This window comes from Calliphora vicina, chromosome 1 (genome assembly GCF_958450345.1).
Source record: "Calliphora vicina chromosome 1, idCalVici1.1, whole genome shotgun sequence".
NCBI lineage: Eukaryota > Metazoa > Arthropoda > Insecta > Diptera > Calliphoridae > Calliphora > Calliphora vicina.
Window position 1 is genome coordinate 62,782,294 of NC_088780.1, and position 19,060 is coordinate 62,801,353.

At 29.2% G+C, this 19,060-nt stretch overlaps 1 protein-coding gene across 1 annotated transcript in view; it reads right to left on the reverse strand.

Moving 5' to 3' along the window:
• Window positions 1–19,060, reverse strand: part of Parp (Poly-(ADP-ribose) polymerase) — a 73,116-nt gene that overhangs the window by 41,959 nt on the left and 12,097 nt on the right. Inside the window, exon 2 of the mRNA XM_065514866.1 lies at window positions 10,549–10,690. Coding sequence (XP_065370938.1) covers window positions 10,549–10,690 — 142 coding nt within the window. The remainder of the gene's footprint in view (window positions 1–10,548; window positions 10,691–19,060) is intronic.

The following is a 19,060-nucleotide window of genomic DNA, read 5'->3' on the forward strand; positions in this document are numbered from 1 at the left end:
TGTTTTTCTTCTAAATTTTGGGTAATACAGCATAGAATATGACATTTTTTTACCTTTAAACTTGTCTACGTAAAGATATGATTATTTTGAGTATAATAATTCTGGTGGATGTTTCTTTTAGCTTTATTGAGGATACATAGAATGTTGTATTCCGAAAATTTTAAACAACAATGTTTATTTTTAATATTTAGCTAGGTTCAACCTTTGCTATTGGTTTAGATTTTATTATAAATACTCTAATAAAAACTACCAATGTCGTATGCATAGAAGACATCTGTATAAAACTGTATTTACATTAGACAATGATATTTAAATTCAATTCGTTTTATTTATTAAAAATTTATTTTATAAAAATGATAAAATAATTTTCTTGCTGTAGTCAGTAACGTAAATAAGATAATTAAAAATAAAAATTTTCAACAAACCAAAAGTGTAATATTTTTAAATCTATACCACTATTAGATATGTTTAAGTCAGGTATTTCATGTAGAGATTAGACAAAATAAAGTACATTTAAAAAAAATTAAAAGATTTACATTCAGTAAAAATAATTGTGTAAAAAAAAAATTTTAAAATATTAAAAAAAAAATTAATTAAAAATTATTTCTTTCGATTTTTCAGAATATTTTGCTATTAAGAATTTATTTTCATAATATTCTAAATGTTGAAATCTTGACATAAAATTAATCTTGAAGTATAAAAACCTGTGTAGAATGTATTAAAAAAAATTTCATACTTCTCTTCATATTTTTTTTAAAAAAAGTTAAAAACATGACGTTTGCAATAAATTTTGTTTGGTTACTTTTTTAGCATTTTGGTTATTTTTTTAATCAAACTTGGTTACAAATATTTTGAGTGAGTGGCAACACTGTTTAATAGTTAAGTACAAGTTTGTTTTACGCTCGCACTCTCAACCAAGGTTGCTAATTTAGCCATTTTCCATTTAGCCATTTTCATTTAGCCATAAAAAATTAAACATTTTTGGAATTTTTTTAAAAATAAAACAGTATTTTTTATCAAATGACAAAGAAACAGTCTTTTTAAACAAATTCGTCTATTGATGATTTGATGAGAATATTATTGATTTTATGAAAACAGCCTTCGAAATTGTTTCCAAAGCAAAAACATCAGGCATATTCAAAAATCAATTTTGTATTTCTTCAATGGTTCCGATTTTGAATGTAAGTGCCAAGAAATTCGTTTAATTTGTCAAAAAGGAAAAAAAATTATTGATATTACAATCTATCCCCATTTTCTCAATCTCTGGTTATTTTTTATCTTGACGATATACTGACAGTTCTCATACAAAAATTCTATTAATTGGAAGTATATCGTTACGAAAAACGATATATCTTTACCGAAAACGATATATAAAAATTACTTTTGAAAACTGTCAGTGTAACTATTAGTTAACACATAACCAGACTTTTGAAAACTGTCAGTGTAACTATTAGTTAACACATAACCAGACTTCGTGGTAATGGGGGCAAGAAATGTAATAATTATGAATTTGTATTCAGTTATTTTTGGGTTTTAGCCATTTCTAGCCATTTTTAATTCAAAATCTAGCCATTTTCTAAGCTGAAGAGTTGGCAACCTTGCTCTCAACATACATGAAGAGAACATATCGAGTATCAAGCGACAACCAAACTTCAAGACGTACTTGCAGTACTACGTGAAGTTTGGCAAAAACAATTTAAATTTAATATTCTTAATAACAGGCCTACCTAAACAAAAGCGTAAGGCGTAGCGTCAACGGTACGTCAAACAACAAAAACAAAGTTATCAAAAAAATAAATATAACCACCCGGATTATTTAAACAATAAAGTACATTACATTATAGGTGTTTATCGGATTTTCCAATTGCAAAGCGTTGTTATTTATTCACTTATGCGTATTTTAAAATTGTTATTTATTAAAATTATAGAAATATATTCTTAAATCTGTATTATTTTTTAAGGTACTTCCTTTTTTCTTGTTCACATTTCATGTGTATTTTTTCGGTACTCTATTAACTTCGTCTTCTTACTTGTTCGTATTTAATAAGCAAAAATTCTCTTCACTTCCCTACTTGTGCTCTGATTATTGGTACAAATAAATACTACATTTGACGACGAGTTTCACACATGAAGAAAAAAACTTACTCGCTGCAGATATCTATTATTGACACTGCAAAATCCAAAAAATTATTAATTAATAGGATCATCTGGCTTGGCCCAATGTTTGGTCTGGCTTGGCAAGGGGAGGGTTTCGTGTTCGGTTTTAACCGAAACCGTAGTTTTTCTAGGTATAAAACTGAAACCGACTATTATTCTTCGTTTTTTAATCTATTGACAGTAGAAAAATTCAAAATTTAGAAATGAAAAACAAACTTTTTCATCCAATTTCTCTAAAAACAAATCAATATAAAAGTATCTTAAGATTTCTTTAATTTTTTTTAAATTGTTTTGCAATGATTGATTCAGATGAAGTAGCAGGCTACCTTTTGCAGGCTAGGCAATAAAACCTGTTAATAATGACAGGTTTTATTGCCAGACTCCTTTAAAAATATTGATCATACGAGTATGTAAGGAGTGAGATCGAAAAATTCTTAACATACATATATGTTTATAAAAAAGAAACCACTAAACTTACAGCTTTAATTTTTTTTTTATTTGATTGAAATTATTATTACAATTTACAAAAAAAATTATTTTTATAGTTTTAATCACTAGTGATGAAATTTTGAACCTTTTTCGGAAACCCTTCCATTAACGTTTTTATAGTGCTTTCTGTCACTTTGCTCGAACATGTAGTCCATCTCCGTTTAAAATCTACCACACTTTTGGACACCTTTTTTGTACTCTTCAATTCTCTTTTAACAAGAGCCCAATATCTCTCCACTGGCCTTAGCTCCGGGCAGTTTGGAGGATTTGCCTCTCTTGGTACAAATACCACATTATTGTTCTTGTACCACTCAAGGGCTTGTTTGCCATAGTGACAGGATGCCAAGTCAGGCCAAAAATAAGTGGACACATTATGAAGTCTTATGAATGGAAGCAGCCTTTTTTGTAAACATTCCTTGATGTAAATTTCGGTATTTATAGAGCCCGTTGTAACAAATGAGTGGCTTCTTTTGCCGCAACTGCATATTGCTTGCCATACCAAGAACTTTCTGGGAAATTTTGTCTGCTTTTGGGTCCTAAACTTTTCTTCAACATTCCCTCGAGCATCAGCAACATAAAATTTTTGACCTGGAAGTTGCGAAAAATCTGCCAGAACATACGTTTCGTCATCCATTATGCAGCAAGAATATTTTTTTATAAAACTTGACTTCAATTTCCGTGCTCTGTTTTTGGCCTCTAAATTTTTAGTAGCGTTCCTGTCAGGAACTTTTTGAGCCTTGTATGTTTTTAAACCTGCATTAGCTTTAACTTTTCGTACCAAATAGTCCGAGCACTGAGCTAACCGGGCTGCTTTCCTACCGGATGTGTTGGGAGCTCTTTTGAAAATGCGTTCTATTTTTTTGGCTTTAGAAACATCATGTGGACCATTCCTTCTACCTGAACCAGGTTTTCTATCAACTGACAAGTTCTCCCGGTACTGTTTAATAACATTGGAAACAGTTTGACGGCAGACCTTTGTATGCTTGGCCAACTTTTTGTAAGACCAAGTTGGGTTTTGTTGAAAATATTTAATAATTTCAGTACGCACTTTTTTCTGGTCACTCATTTTAATCAGATTAACAAAAAAATTAATATAATTGACATTACACATAATAACTGACATGTTTTTCAAAGGTAACTTGATCAAAAAAAAATTCAAATAATACTTGGGTTAAAAAATGTAATGAAAAACGTGTGTTAAGAATTTTTCGATCTCACTCCTTATATCCCGACAATTAAACTTCAAATGACTGTTTATTTATTTAATTTTTAAAAAATGAAAATATTCAAAAAGTATTATTAGTTGGATTCTAACTCGGTCAGAATTCGAAGAACGAAAAAATACTAATAGTTTTTTGTTACCTCAATATCATTAAGCCATATATTCTTGATTCTTTCTTTACTCACAAACAGATAAGCCAACTATTATATATATACAGTGACCGACAAGAGTCTACATACGACCAATATTTTCGTAACTCGCGGACTTCTAAACAATAATAAGTAAAAGTAATGATGCAGTTTTATTTCAAATGAATTTTTAGTAATATAACAAAAAGATATCGCTAAATTTATAATTAATTTAACTTTTATTCACAAAAAATTAAAAAATATGTTGACAAAAGTCTACATACTATCTGTACACTAAATAAACATATTTCAGCGAATACAAATTTTCATTAAATTCAATATTTCGTTGGGCCACCACGGGCATCTACAAGTGTCTGGGCATCGAAGCAACTAAATTTTCCAGTTCTGCGGACGTTATATTTTGCAATTCTTCTGGAAAGTTCTCCTTTAACATTGGTGCACAAGTAATAAGATGTTTTCAGATCTTCCGTTTTAGAATTTCCCACACGTGCTCAATAACATTTAAGTCCGGGCTTTGAGGTGGTGTGTACAATTGTCATGGGGCTTGGTAGAGTAGCCAATCTTTGACAATTTGAGTCTAATGTTTCGGATCGTTATCTTGCTGAAAAATCCAACTTTAACCAAGAGTTAAAATATCAACGGATGCTTTCAAATTTTGTTCCAAAATGGATTTGTACTAATAACGATCCATATTATCCTCAATAAACACTAACTTTCCCACTCCAGAAGCAGCGACAGTACCCCAAACCATCACACTTAACTGTAGCGAGTAAGTTTTACGGATTCATTGCTGTATTTGTTTTGCGTCATACTTTATCTCTGCCATCACTTCCAAATATGTTATACTTCAACTCATCAGTGAACAAAACTCGCTCCCAGAATTTAATGTCCTTTTCAAAGTGCTTTTGGGCGAATTCCAAACGAAGTTTGCGATCCGTTCGCTAATTTATGAGGAGTTCTGCTTTAATTACCATTATTATTTAAGGTTCTTTGAATTGTTCGTGGATGAACAATAACTTCTGATCTTGTTGCGAGTTCTTTGGCCAATTTTGTGGTATTTACTTTTGAGTTTTTGTTGACTTCTTTTAAAATGAAGATTACATCTCTACGATGTAGTTTCTTTGAGCGACCACTTCGCAGCTTGTTTTTAACTCTACCAGTGTTTTTAAAGTTACTGAATAATGTTTGAACTGTAGACTTAATAAAATGAATGCTTATCTGTTAGTATTAAAAAAAAATCAGGACATGCTGTAGTCGTATGTAGACTTTTGTCAATGTTTTTTTATTGTTTTTTATGAATAATTTTGAAAGTTTACATTGCAGCAACATTTTTTTTGGTGCATAGCAATAAAAATAGATTTCAAACAAAACTGCATTATTATTTTTTTATTTACCAGGTTTTCTCTAATAAAGTGGCAAAAATTGTGATTGTACGTAGACTTATGTCGACCACTGCAGTGCACTGTATGTAAGTAAAATAATTTAATTTAATAAAAAAGTACCATTAGAAGAAAAAGTACAAATTTTCCACACTTAAACCCCAGTCAAGTTTGAAATGACAATGTAATTTCCTGATTCTAGGTTCATATTAAAGAAAATTCAAAAAGTACCATTTTGAAGAACGAAAAAGTAGTCCTTAGTTTGGTTTAGTTCTCATTTTTTGCTATCATAATATCATTAAGCCCCCTATACTTGATTATTTCTTTACTAAAAGCATATTAGCCAACTTAAATGTTTATAAGCTAACTAACTAGTTTAATATATGGGCAAAGAATATAGAAAAAAAATGTTGGCAGCTCAATGAGTATTCATGAGTAATTTTCGTAGTGGGCCTTATATGGGAGCTATGACCAATTATTGACCGAAATTAGGTCGTGTGATTTATGTCTTTATGAAAGGTATTTATGTTTAATTTTATGTGTGTACCAATGTTTTTAGGAGATTTATGCACGTTAAAGTACATCGGGTATTATGTGGGTATAGACCGATCATAATAAAATTTGGTGACATGAATTTGGTATATATAATACTTATTTGGAACGATATTTGTGTATATACCTATATAAATTAAACATTTATGACCGATAAAGTCAATTTCGTACGGACATTTGTATGGAGGTTATGTGAAATAATGGACCGATTTCAGCCAGTTTCAATAGGCTTCGTTCTTGTATGTACCAAATTTTATCGAAATATCTTCAAAATTGCGAGCTGTACTATGCGCACAAGGCTTACATGGACAGCCAGCCAGACGGACGGACGAACATCGTTTCAGATCGACTCAGAAAGTTATTCTGAGTCACAGAAAATAACAGAAGATCGAATGCATCATTTTGATACGTGTTAAGAAAATAAATGCATTCTTTATGAAAAAAATTTCCTTATGGTCACGAACGTAGGAAATTTTATAAATAAAAAAAACTTTATTTAATTGTAACCTAGTGTGTTTTTATTTACAAATTAGTAACAGGAACTTAATTAAAATGTGTTCTGCCTTTCTCCAGTTGACGTTTAATGCAAAGCAATTACAATAAAATTATGTTTTCGGTTGCGAACGTTGAGGGTATTCATTTCAAAAAAATGGAAAATTACACTCTGATTTTTTTACACTTTTGAAAAACAAAAACAAGAAAAAAATCAAAAAAAAAGTTGTATTTTTCTTTTGTGGAATTTTGTTAAATGTTTTTGTTGTGTAAAAGTGTAAATAAATCAGAGTATAATTTTCCATTTTTTTGAAATGAATAACCTTAATATATTTTTTACATGTAAAATAATTAAATATAAAAATGTCTTTAGAACTATCTTAAAAAGAAAATATAAAATTTTCCAGTTTCCAGCCCAAATTTCTCAATTTAAAATGCTGAGATATGCTCAACATTTTATATTTCGATCCTAGTAGACCATTCAGGTGAAATGCCCATATTAAAAAAGTAACATTAAATGAAAAAGTACGCATTTTCCTTTATACTCTTGAATACTCGTCAAGTTTGATTTTGTTTCATAACAGTTAATTTTTAATAAATTATAGGGTCAATAAAATGGAGTTTTTTTTTAAATTTTCTTAAATAAAAATATCCTTATGTATTTTCATCTGCTGATGACGATGACACTATTTTTTATATTATTCGGTCAATATTTCGGGAGCGGTCTTCCAAACCATAAAATATTTTCTGGATTATTAATCTACATAAAAATCTCTTTCATTTGAGTATATATAGGTGAGTATATCAGGATATCTATGTTGTATTGCAAGGATATTCGAAATTTAGTGTTTTTAGGCTAGTCCTTAAAACTTTGAAAACATAAATGTTTATCTTCACATAAAAATTAAATATTTTTAAAAAATTTATTTTACAGAGTAACATTTCATTGACTTATATGATCTTATATGATTTCTTGAATAAAGACAATGCTTAAGATCCTGACAAAGATTCCAGCTGTAATCTGCCATCATATGGTAGTCCAATCTGTTTTGATATCGTTCCTCTATTACTCGTATATCTTGGTGAAATCTTTCACATTGCTCCTCACTAGCAACATCTTTTCTTCTTAGCCATTATGTTATTAATTATAAATTTGACATAAAAACCGAATTATTTTGGATGGACTTAATATTAAGCAAATAATATCAAAAAGGTTAAATCATGCAAATATTAAATGTCCTATATCTTTTAAACTACAGCTGCTAGAAAAAAAAATAATTACAAATACATTTCTAACGATGACCTATTAATATAGACTATTAATTATGGTCTAATTTCGGGAAACAGATTTTTTGACCCTTATTTTTTTAAATTGAAAAATCGAAAAAAAAATAATTCTTTATAAGTGTTATTTCAGTTTATGAATATTAATAGCCAAGACATCAATGTTTAATTTAAGGTATGTATCTGTAAGAGTTTAAATCACAGAAATAAAAGCTGCTAAAAATTAATAAAATTCGGCTGGGCTCAAGGATTTTCTACGCTATGATATAACGAACACCGGCCTCGCTAATCTGGCATCTCTGCCTCAATATATAACAGCGTGTTTAAAAATAAAATAAAAAGTGTAAAAAACTACTTAATTTTGTATATTTTTCTTCTGTTTGACAATATTTGCAAAGATGCCAATTTCAAATACTATCTGAAGACTTATAAGTTGCTATTAAATAAAATATTCTTCCTATAATTTTGGATTCTGCATACAGTTTTTCACAATTCCTCTAGTTCTCAATCGATATCTTTGAATTTGTGTTCTATTTTTTATTATTAGCAACAAGGACGCATTCAAATTCCATGTTGTATTCTTGCCTTGAAAAATATGAATTTAAATTATCTCTAAAAAAAAATGTTTTGATCTGCATTGCCTTCGTATTTTAGTGTTGAGTAGGTAGAAATACCATAACATAACATGACGAAGTCTACTGTGAAAATTTTCGTCATCTTAAATACACAAAAATGGTTTAAGTTATGCAAATATTAAATGTCACTATATCTTTGAGAATACATCAGCTAGAAATAAAACTAATGTCGCCATCGTAATCAGTACTCTCAATTTGATAAAAAAATTTATGTTTTTAAATTTTATAAATAAATAAAAATATATTTTCGGTAATCCGGACATTTTTTTGTATGTTGCCGGTAATTCCCGAAATACATATGTACATTAGAGTGACAATCAGTTGTATGGAAAAAAATTTTTGTTAAAATTTTGAAGAGTGCCGGGTGGAATATTGTGACACTAGGCCTAAATGTTAAGTGCTGAAAATTTGAGCGAAATCGGGCAACGATATCTGGACGCGCATCGAGGTCAAAGTTCAGATATATGCAAAATTATACTATTTATATGGAATAAATAGGTGAAACTCGTTAAATTTCTGCATTGTTTTCTAGAAATGTATAGATTTATTTATATTAATGAATATTACATTAAAAATTTTTTTTTGGAAGTTAACACTGCATCTCCTTTGGGTCAAAATGACCCAAAAACTGAATGCGAAAGAATCGAAATGTGTACGTAATTATCGTTGTAATGAGATATAAATGACAAAATTTGGTTAAAAAATGTTAAAGTTATTACAAAAAAATTTTGGAAACAAAATTAACATATTTCGAGAAAAAATAAAATAAAAGCTAATTTTTACTTAAAATATATCCGTATTTACTTGTGTATGAGTTTTTGTCTTCGTAGGATACCGTTAACCTATTCGCAGGTATGGCCAAAAAAAATTATTTTTTTAACGGCTGTTTCAAATCTCCATTTTCAAATTTTTAAAAATTTTGTTAAACAAATTTCAGAATTTTTTGATCATCACATTGGGATTTATTGAGATCAAAATAGGGAATAAAAATATGAAAAAATTATGTCAATACCTCTTACAGTTTTTCCGTACCTGCGATTTAAATTTTGCGATTTTCAAGAAAAACTAATTTTTTGTCCATATTTAGGCGAATGAGCCCAATTTCCTTAATGTTATAAATTTTAAGTAAAACCTATTCATAAAATTATAGTCCTTGTAATTTTAAATATGGTCTGAAAGTTTTACTAAAATCGGAAAACGTTAACCTTTAAATCGTGAAGGTCAAAGGTCAAATTTTTCAATATTTGGAATTTCTAAAGAAAAGATAGCGAAATGTTATATATTTTTGGGCCGATTTTAATGAAACTTGAGGAAAGTATTACAACGAAAATTACGTACACATTTCGATACTTTTGCATTCAATTGCAAAAGTATTTATTTAGTAGCAAAATTTTTAAAATATCTGAAAAATTTGCATTTTTCTCTAATTTTGGCGATAATACAGTTTTTGGGTCATTTTGAACCAAAGGAGATACAGGGTTAATTTCCAAAACTTTTTTTTAATGTAATATTCATTAGTATAAATAAATCTACATATTTCTAGAAAACAATGCAGAAAGTTAACGAGTTTCACCTATTTATTCCATATGAACAGTAAAATTTTGCATATATCTGAACTTTGACCTCGATGCGCGTCCAGAAATCGTTGCCCGATTTGACTCAAATTTTCAGCACTTAACATTTAGGCCTAGTGTCGCAATATTCCACCCGGCACTCTTTGAAATCTAAAAAAAAAAATCGGCTGTCACTCTAATGTACATAATTATAATGTAATTTAGGAATAATAAAACAAAATTTTATATATGTAAATATTTAATGTTAGGACTCTTGGTATGTACCCATGGCAGAATCAACCAGGTACAATTATTAGGGAGAGTTTGCAATATTTACCCCTACAACGTCAAACTATGGATATTTTCACTTTATGTTCTCATTTGATTTCTGCGCGTTTATAGAAATTGTTTGCTTAAAATTTATTTTTTACATTTTATTTTTTTCAACAAAACTGGATATTAATTTATTTTTTTAGGCATTCCGTTTTGATATTTTTCATTTTCTTTTGTTTGACATTTTAGGGAAATTATAATTGAGAACATACTTTCTAATAATTGTTCCTGGTTGATTCTGCCATGGTATGTACCGATATTTCTGCGTAATATTATATTTGTTTAATGTTAATTATTACTTACCGACTTCTTCCTGCACTCTTACTTGATCTTCATATCGTAGATTTTCAAAATTTGCAATGTCTCCTACAGAGCCAGGATGTTGTTTAATAAAGAAACACTTTTCGTGGTACCAATTTGGTTGCTTCCCATCATGAAAAGCACTCTGTTAGAAGATATAAAAGTTTAAAAATTACTTACTGTAAAATATACTGGTTTTTAGTCATTAATTGGAAAATATCAACTTCACTAAAAATATGTTCACATTTGCACAGTGAATCATCTCAAACGTAATTAAGCTCTAATCTCATCAAAATTTAGATGATTATCCATACATTTAAATGATTTGTTAATCACTTCAAACTGATATGATTAAAACTTAATCATTTCATTAATCAAGTAGAATCATCTGGACATACCTCAAACTGATTATGATGTAGCATCGGCCACAATGAACGTACCTTTCAGGTGTACTACCGCTTAATAAATTGTTCATAAACTACCTTATGCTATGTTAACACTTGGCTTTTAAACGCGTTTAAGCAAAATGTTGATTAAGTTAATCAAAGCCGTTCATATTACATTTCGATGGCTTAATATAGAAAGGTCGTATCTCAACTTTTAGTTACTTTACAGGAGAAGGAAAAAACTCAATAATATCAGAAAGTGAAATTGAAAAAAAAAACAACTAAAAATTTATAATATATCAAAAAATATTTTTAGAAGGGTTGTTTGTTTTAATATAAACTAAAAAATATACATTCCACTTTAAATGAGTTAGGAGTTTTTCTTTCAAACGATTTTTTAAATGAGTTAGGGCTTTTTTATAATTACTGTAAATCTGTTATTCGTCAACATAGGAAACTGTATTTTTTAAGGGAGGTGTATTTGAGTTTTGTCTACCAGAATATGTAAAAAATCCGAAAAGAACAAACAAATTTATTTTTCTTCAAGGCATTAAATATTAAAGATATCAGCAGATTATTTTAAACTTTTTAATTATGAAATTGTGAACATTGATGAATTATTATAAAAAATTCTGTCAAAATATATTTATCGGTACTACACTGAAAGGTGGCCAATGCTACATCATAGTCGGTTTGAGGTATGTTCAGGTGATTCTATGTGATTAATGAAGTGATGAAGTTTTAATCAGGTCAATTTGAAGTGATTAACAAATCATTTAAATGTATGGATAATCATCTCGATTTTGAAGTGATTAGAGCTTAATCACGTTTGAGATGATTAACTCTGCAAATGTGAACATAGTATTAAATAATTGAAAATGTTACTTCTGCAATTTTTATACCCTTCACCTTCGTGAGAAGTGAAGGGTATAAGTTTGTCATTCCATTTGTAATTTCCACAATATAATTTTCCGACCCTATAAAGTAAATACTACATACATATATTCTGGATCTTTAATCGACCGGAGTCGATTAAGCCATGTCCGTCTGTCTGTTGAAATCCATTTTCTGAAGACCCCAGATATCTTCGGGATCCTAATCTTCAATAATTCTGTCAGACATGCTTTCGAGAAGTTTCCCATTTAAAATCAGCAAAATCGGTCCATATGAGGAAAAAACCAGGACAACCTCGATTTTTGAACTAATTTTTACCTATATCTGGATTACTAAGTCATTAATATAGACAATATGGATATCTAATAATAGATATTTCAAAGACCTTTGTAACGACGTATATAAGACCATAGTAAGTTGAACATACAATGGGTCAAAATCGGAAAAATATTTTTTAACCCAATTTTTTTTCCACAAAAAAATGTAAAAAACAAAAATTTTTTTTTAAATTTAAAAAAAAATTTTAATTTTAAAAAAAAAAATTTAAAATAACAATTCCAAAATTTTTTTTTCCAAAAAATTAAAAAAACAACTTTTTAAAAAAAATAAATTTTGTTTACCTAAAAATATTTAAAATTTGTATTTTGAAGTATAATTCGGTGAAGGGTATATAAGATTCGGCACAGCCGAATATACAGTGACGGACATTACAATAGAATCACTACCAATATTTCATATAAAACTATGATTTATATAGAATATATTAAACTCTATTTTTATTTTGCCTTTGAATTTTGTCTATGTGGTCAACGCTTACAATTACAACTTATTACAATATTAATAACATTGTTACTTTTTAAATTAAATGATATGAAACGTAAATTTTCTTGAATACATTTCGACAATAAATAGAATCACATTTAAAAAATTAAATTAAAAGTTGGCTTTGACTTTTAATTTTTGGATTTTTTTGTTAATGAGAAAATATTTTAATAGTAATTATTAAATATTAGCTATCGGTAATAAAATATTTATCAAAAAATGGGCCGGGCAAAACATTGCACTGAAGAAGAAAGGAAAATTATTAAAAATTTAAGTTGTTCCGGCCGATCTCAACGTGAAATTGCTAAATTAGTAGGACGATCCCAGAAATTTGTTTTCAATGAGTTATCCATCCGCAAGCCGCCACGTTCTATAGGAAAACCACGAAAAACTAGTCATCATGAAGATAATTTAATTGTTATAATATCCAAACGAGATCCATTTAAGTCCGCTGACGCAATCCGGAAGGAGGTTGGTTGTGAAGTATCCACAAGAACTATTCAAAGGAGATTGGTGGATGCTGGTCTGTATGGCAGAACTTCAAGAAAAGTTCCTATTTGACAAAGAACATAAGGATTGGTGTGGCCCGGAAACTATAAAAAAAGTGGCGAAATGTGTTGTGGACGGATGAAACAAAAATTAATTTGATTGGTAGCGATGGTAAAACATGGGTCAGACGCCCAAAAAATGCTGAATTAGATCCTCGGTATACAACAAAGACGTTCAACCATGGTTGTGGAAATATTATGATATGGGGATGCTTCTCTTGGTACGGCGTTGGCCAAATTTACTGGATTAAGGAAAATATGGATAAGCACCTGTACGTGAATATTTTTGAAAATGTTATGAAGCCACATGCAGAATGGAGTATGCCCTTAAAATGGGTATTCCAACAAGATAACGACCCAAAGCACACTTCAGGTCTTGCGAAAATGTTTTCAGATAACAAAATTGATATTATGGAGTGGCCCTCGCAATCCCCTGACTTAAATCCTATCGAAAACCTGTGGAAAATAGTCAAAGATAAACTTGGACCTGAAAAAGTGAAAAACAAGGAAGAATTATGGCAAAAAATTCAGGAAATCTGGTACGCTTTTCCTCGTTCTACATGCGAACGATTGGTAAATTCAATGCCAAAAAGATGTGATGCTGTTATCAAAAATAATGGTTATGCAACAAAATATTAAGAAAACGATGCGTTTTTAAGATGTTCTTTAAATTTTTATAAGTATTAGACTGATTGATTCTATTTTAATGTCGCGTATCTCATTTAGTTTTTTTATATTTGTCATAGTTTTTAACATAAGAATGTGTTCACTTTTTATTTTAGTTTTATTTATTTTTTGTGTACACCATAGGCATTAATATATACTGAAATAATTTAAATTTTTGAACTAAATTCTGTAGTTTTAATGATTTACTTAAATTTATATGTAGTGATTCTATTGTATTGTCCGTCACTGTAGCTCTCTTACTTGTTTACACTATTTGATTGTGTAAAAAATTGCAAGAAATCACTTCCCGATCGGAAGACAGCGATTTCAAAAGTTCACTTGACGTGAAATGCCCCATATACAGTATTGGCCATAACAAAAGCACCCTTAATTTCTATCAGCTAACCCCCGTTGCCACATGTAAGTGCAACTTCGAAAAACTCAATACACTTACCGTTTTTTACTAACACAATCGCATATTTCTTACTTACAGCTCAGCTTACAAGAGAATTTGCTTGTAAGTAAATTTTTGTCACTTGTCGCAAGCAAAATGACAAATGAAGAAACAGTGTTACCAAGAATGAGTTTTATATCAATTTACTAGAACTTAGTAATTTCTTTTACTAAATACATAGCAGATTTTCTATGTATTTAAAAAAAATAAAATAAATCAGAAATATACAACAACACATACATAATTCGTTCAACATAGCAATTTTTGCAAGAACATTCGTTGTTGGCGACATTTTTAAAATGAATTTGCAACGCATAATGTAGCCACACAAAAAATTTTGTGGTTATTCGGTGTTTTTCGATGATAATACGTATTCATTACTTACAAGTAATTACATACTTGCATGTGGCAACGGGGGGTAAGAACAAGAAAGCTAGACTGAAGTTTGCCAAAGCGCACATCGACTGGAGTGTCCAAAATTGGAAGACAGTACTCTTCTCTAAAGAATCCAAATACAACTTAAAATGTTCCTATGGAAAAAGGCAGACCAAAAGGAGAAAGACTGAATCCTAAGTATTGCAAAGGAACAATTAAACATGAAGGAGGCAATGTAATGGTCTGGTGTTGCTTTTTTGGTCAAGGATTTGGGTCAATTCATAAAATTAAAGGGATTATGGATCGGTTCATGTACCGTTATATATTGAAAGATGTAATGTTGCCTTATGCCATTGGAGAGATTCCACTTATAGGGAGCTTCCAACAGGATAAAGTTCCTAAGCACACCTCCAAAGTTTGTAAGACTTGGCTACAGAGCAATAAGATTCAAGTTCTTCATTGGCCTGCTCAATCTCCCGATCTCAATCCTATTGAAAACTTGTGGCACATTGTTATGAAAATAAATCGTGAAAATTGCAGAAATAAGGATCGGAATTTTCACGATTTTTTTCATGCCGTTAAAATAGCCTGGAAAGAAATATTGCAAGACGCCATAAAAACATAATATATTCTATGCCTAAGAAGAAGGGGTGCACTGTGGTTCCAAATCAAAATCTAGGTGGATAAAATTATTTGGCGCTCTTTTTATATAGAATTGGTGTCTCCGATTCCAAAAAAAAATGTTTAAAAGATCAATATAAACTTTTTTTTCAAGTCACAGTAGGGTCTAGATCATAGTTGGGGGTAGTACACTAAATGTTGATTGAAAACAGCATTGCACTATCACTCACTAAAATTGCAAAAAATTTAGTTTGCACTATTTTTTATCAGCTTTAGTGATAATGCTTATTTCTTAACTAGCACTAAAAAAAAATAGTGCAAAAATCTGCACTACAATTAATTAGTGCAAAATTTTAACCTGCAATCAAAAAAAGGCTGCATTAAACATACTATCACTTAATTTTCAAAAATCAGTAGTCACGAAATTGTTGAATCCAAATTAGAAAAATAAAAATTTTAAATATTTTTTGTTATTTTTAATGAAATATTAGTCTTAAGTTTTAAACTAGTGTACAGAAATAAACTTAAACCAGTTTGAACTTAAAAATTTAGTACACAATTTGAAGTTGCACTCAAATTAGTGCATACAAAAAAGTTGCAATAAACTGATGATTGCATTTTTTTAAATCAACTAATTTAATTTAGTGTGCAACATTTTTTAACTCACTATCACTAATGTTTAGTGAGGCTGCTAATTTTCAACTCAGCACTAAATATGAACAAAATGATTGCACTAAGTATTAGTGCAAATTGCAAAATTAGTGCACTACACCCACCTATGGTCTAGATATATAAAAATCATTAACAAGTAAGAGAGCTATATTCGGCTGTGCCGAATCTTAAATACCCTTCACCAAATTATACTTTAAAATAAAAATTTTAAATATTTTTAGGTAAACACAAATTCAATTTTTTTTTTTCCAATTTTTTGGATTTTTTTTTTCGAAATTTTTTAATTTTTTTTTTTTAAATTTAGTGAAAAAAAAAATTGGGTTAAAAAATATTTTTTCGATTTTTGACCCATTGTAGGTCGAACTTACTATGGTCTTATATACGTCGTTGCAAAGGTCTTTGAAATATCTATCATTAGATATCCATAATACAGATATAGGTCAAAATCTTGTGTAGAACAACATTTTCTGTAGAAAATCTTGTCTATAACAATATTTTCTGTAGAAAATCTTGTCTATAACAATATTTTCTATAGAAAATCTTGTCTATAACAATATTTTCTATAGAAAATCTTGTCTATAACAATATTTTCTATAGAAAATCTTGTGTAGAACAACATTTTCTATAGAAAATCTTGTGTAGAACAACATTTTCTATAGAAAATCTTGTGTAGAACAACATTTTCTATAGAAAATCTTGTGTAGAACAACATTTTCTATAGAAAATCTTGTGTAGAACAACATTTTCTATAGAAAATCTTGTGTAGAACAACATTTTCTATAGAAAATCTTGTGTAGAACAACATTTTCTATAGAAAATCTTGTGTAGAACAACATTTTCTATAGAAAATCTTGTGTAGAACAACATTTTCTATAGAAAATCTTGTGTAGAACAACATTTTCTATAGAAAATCTTGTGTAGAACAACATTTTCTATAGAAAATCTTGTGTAGAACAACATTTTCTATAGAAAATCTTGTGTAGAACAACATTTTCTATAGAAAATCTTGTGTAGAACAACATTTTCTATAGAAAATCTTGTGTAGAACAACATTTTCTATAGAAAATCTTGTGTAGAACAACATTTTCTATAGAAAATCTTGTGTAGAACAATATTTTCTATAGAAAATCTTGTGTAGAACAATATTTTCTATAGAAAATCTTGTGTATAACAATATTTTCTATAAACAATCTTGTGTATAACAATATTTGCTGTAGAAAATCTTAAGTATAACTATATTTTCTGTTGAAAATATTGAGTGTAACATTTTTCTATAGAAAATAAAATAATTTTCTATAGAAAATCTTGTCTATAACTATATTTTTTGGACATGTTGTGTATAACAGTATTTTCTATAGAAAATCGTATGATTATAGAAATAGACGCACAAATGTTAACCTACATATATAAAAAATATTCGCCCGTACGTCCGTATGTCAAACTCTATATATAAAAAATAAGTGAATTCGCCTGTATTTATTTCAATTCGCCACTGCTGTCACCTTGTTAAATACGCCTTGAAGTAAATCTTAAAATAGGAGAACACATATGGAACCGTAACAGCAAATCCAATATAGAATCGTTTACATAATCTGTTGAAATTTCATAAAATTTTATAGAAATTGCAAACGGAATGACAAACTTACATATACATATGTATATAGCCTTGCCACTTATGATGAAGGGTATTAAAAGAATTAAACACAACAATCGAACAAAAAGCTTTTTCTGAAATGTTTGTTATTTACTTTCATGTTTAAAAACGGCTAAAAAAATAGAATAACAATATGGGAGTCAAGGCGATTTGTTTAGACAAGTTAACTGTCAATTCACTTGTGATTGTTGTGGCGAAAAATACAACAATCCCAAAAGCAAAAACAACAACAACAACAGGCAACATTGACAGTTCGACTATATTTCAACAAAAACAAAGTACCTGTTGTTTTTGTACATGTTGTAGTTCTGTCGTCACCTTCTATAGATTCGCCTTGCTGGGAGTGGTTGCGTTGCTCAATTATTTGTTGACAATAGCAACAAACAACAACAAAAATGAAATAAGCGCAAACGCAACGTGCTCAAACAACGTGGTTGTTGTTTTTGTACAATATGTGTTCTGTGCAGTGTTACCATATGTCATGTTTTCCTTTTTAGCAAGGTTTTTGAGACGCAAAAAGTCATTGAAAACAATAACAAATTACATTGTGTTTTGTTTTTTTTTGGTTATATCTCAGCCCAGGTCCAACTTACTATGGTCTTATATACATACGTCGATGCAAAGGTATCTGAAATATCTATCATTAGATATCCATATTGTCTATTATTAATGACTTAGTAATCCAGATATAGGTCAAAAATAGGTAAAAAATCGAGGTTGTCCTGGTTTTTTCCTTATATCTCAGCCATTTTCTCGATTTTAAATAGCAACCGAGCCGGAAGAATTCCGGAGATATTGATATATGAATCATGATTTCAACACACAGACGGACGGGCTATATCAATTCCGCTATCTATAACGATCCAGAATATATATACTTTATGGGGTCGCAAATGAAAAATGTGGAAATTACAAACGGAATGACAAACTTATATATACCCTTGCCACTCATGGTGAAGGGTATAATAAAAAAAAAATAAAAAAATACATTTTCATGTGTTTCTGCAACTAAATTTTTAAAAAGATCTGTATTTAATATATTTCAAGTTACAGTAGGGTCTAGATACATATATAAAAATCAACAATAAAAAAAAATATTTCTAAAAATTCCATTCCGTAAAAATTAAAAAAAAGAATTTCGGCGGGTGCTGGCGGTTACAATTTTTTTACAAAGACATTCCCCAGAAGTTTGTTTAAATTATGTATATAGTCAATGGACCGGCTTCGACGGTCTTTTTTGGCTAGCTATATAATATTCTTAGAAAAAACAAATATTAGTATATTTGAGACCCAAGTTTAAAGGACTATAACAGGAAAATGGAGAGGCCCATAAATATAAGATATACACTTAATAAAAGCCTATGTCAATGTTTATCTATGTTTTGAAGTATGAATTTCTATATGGTCCACCTAGATTTTGATT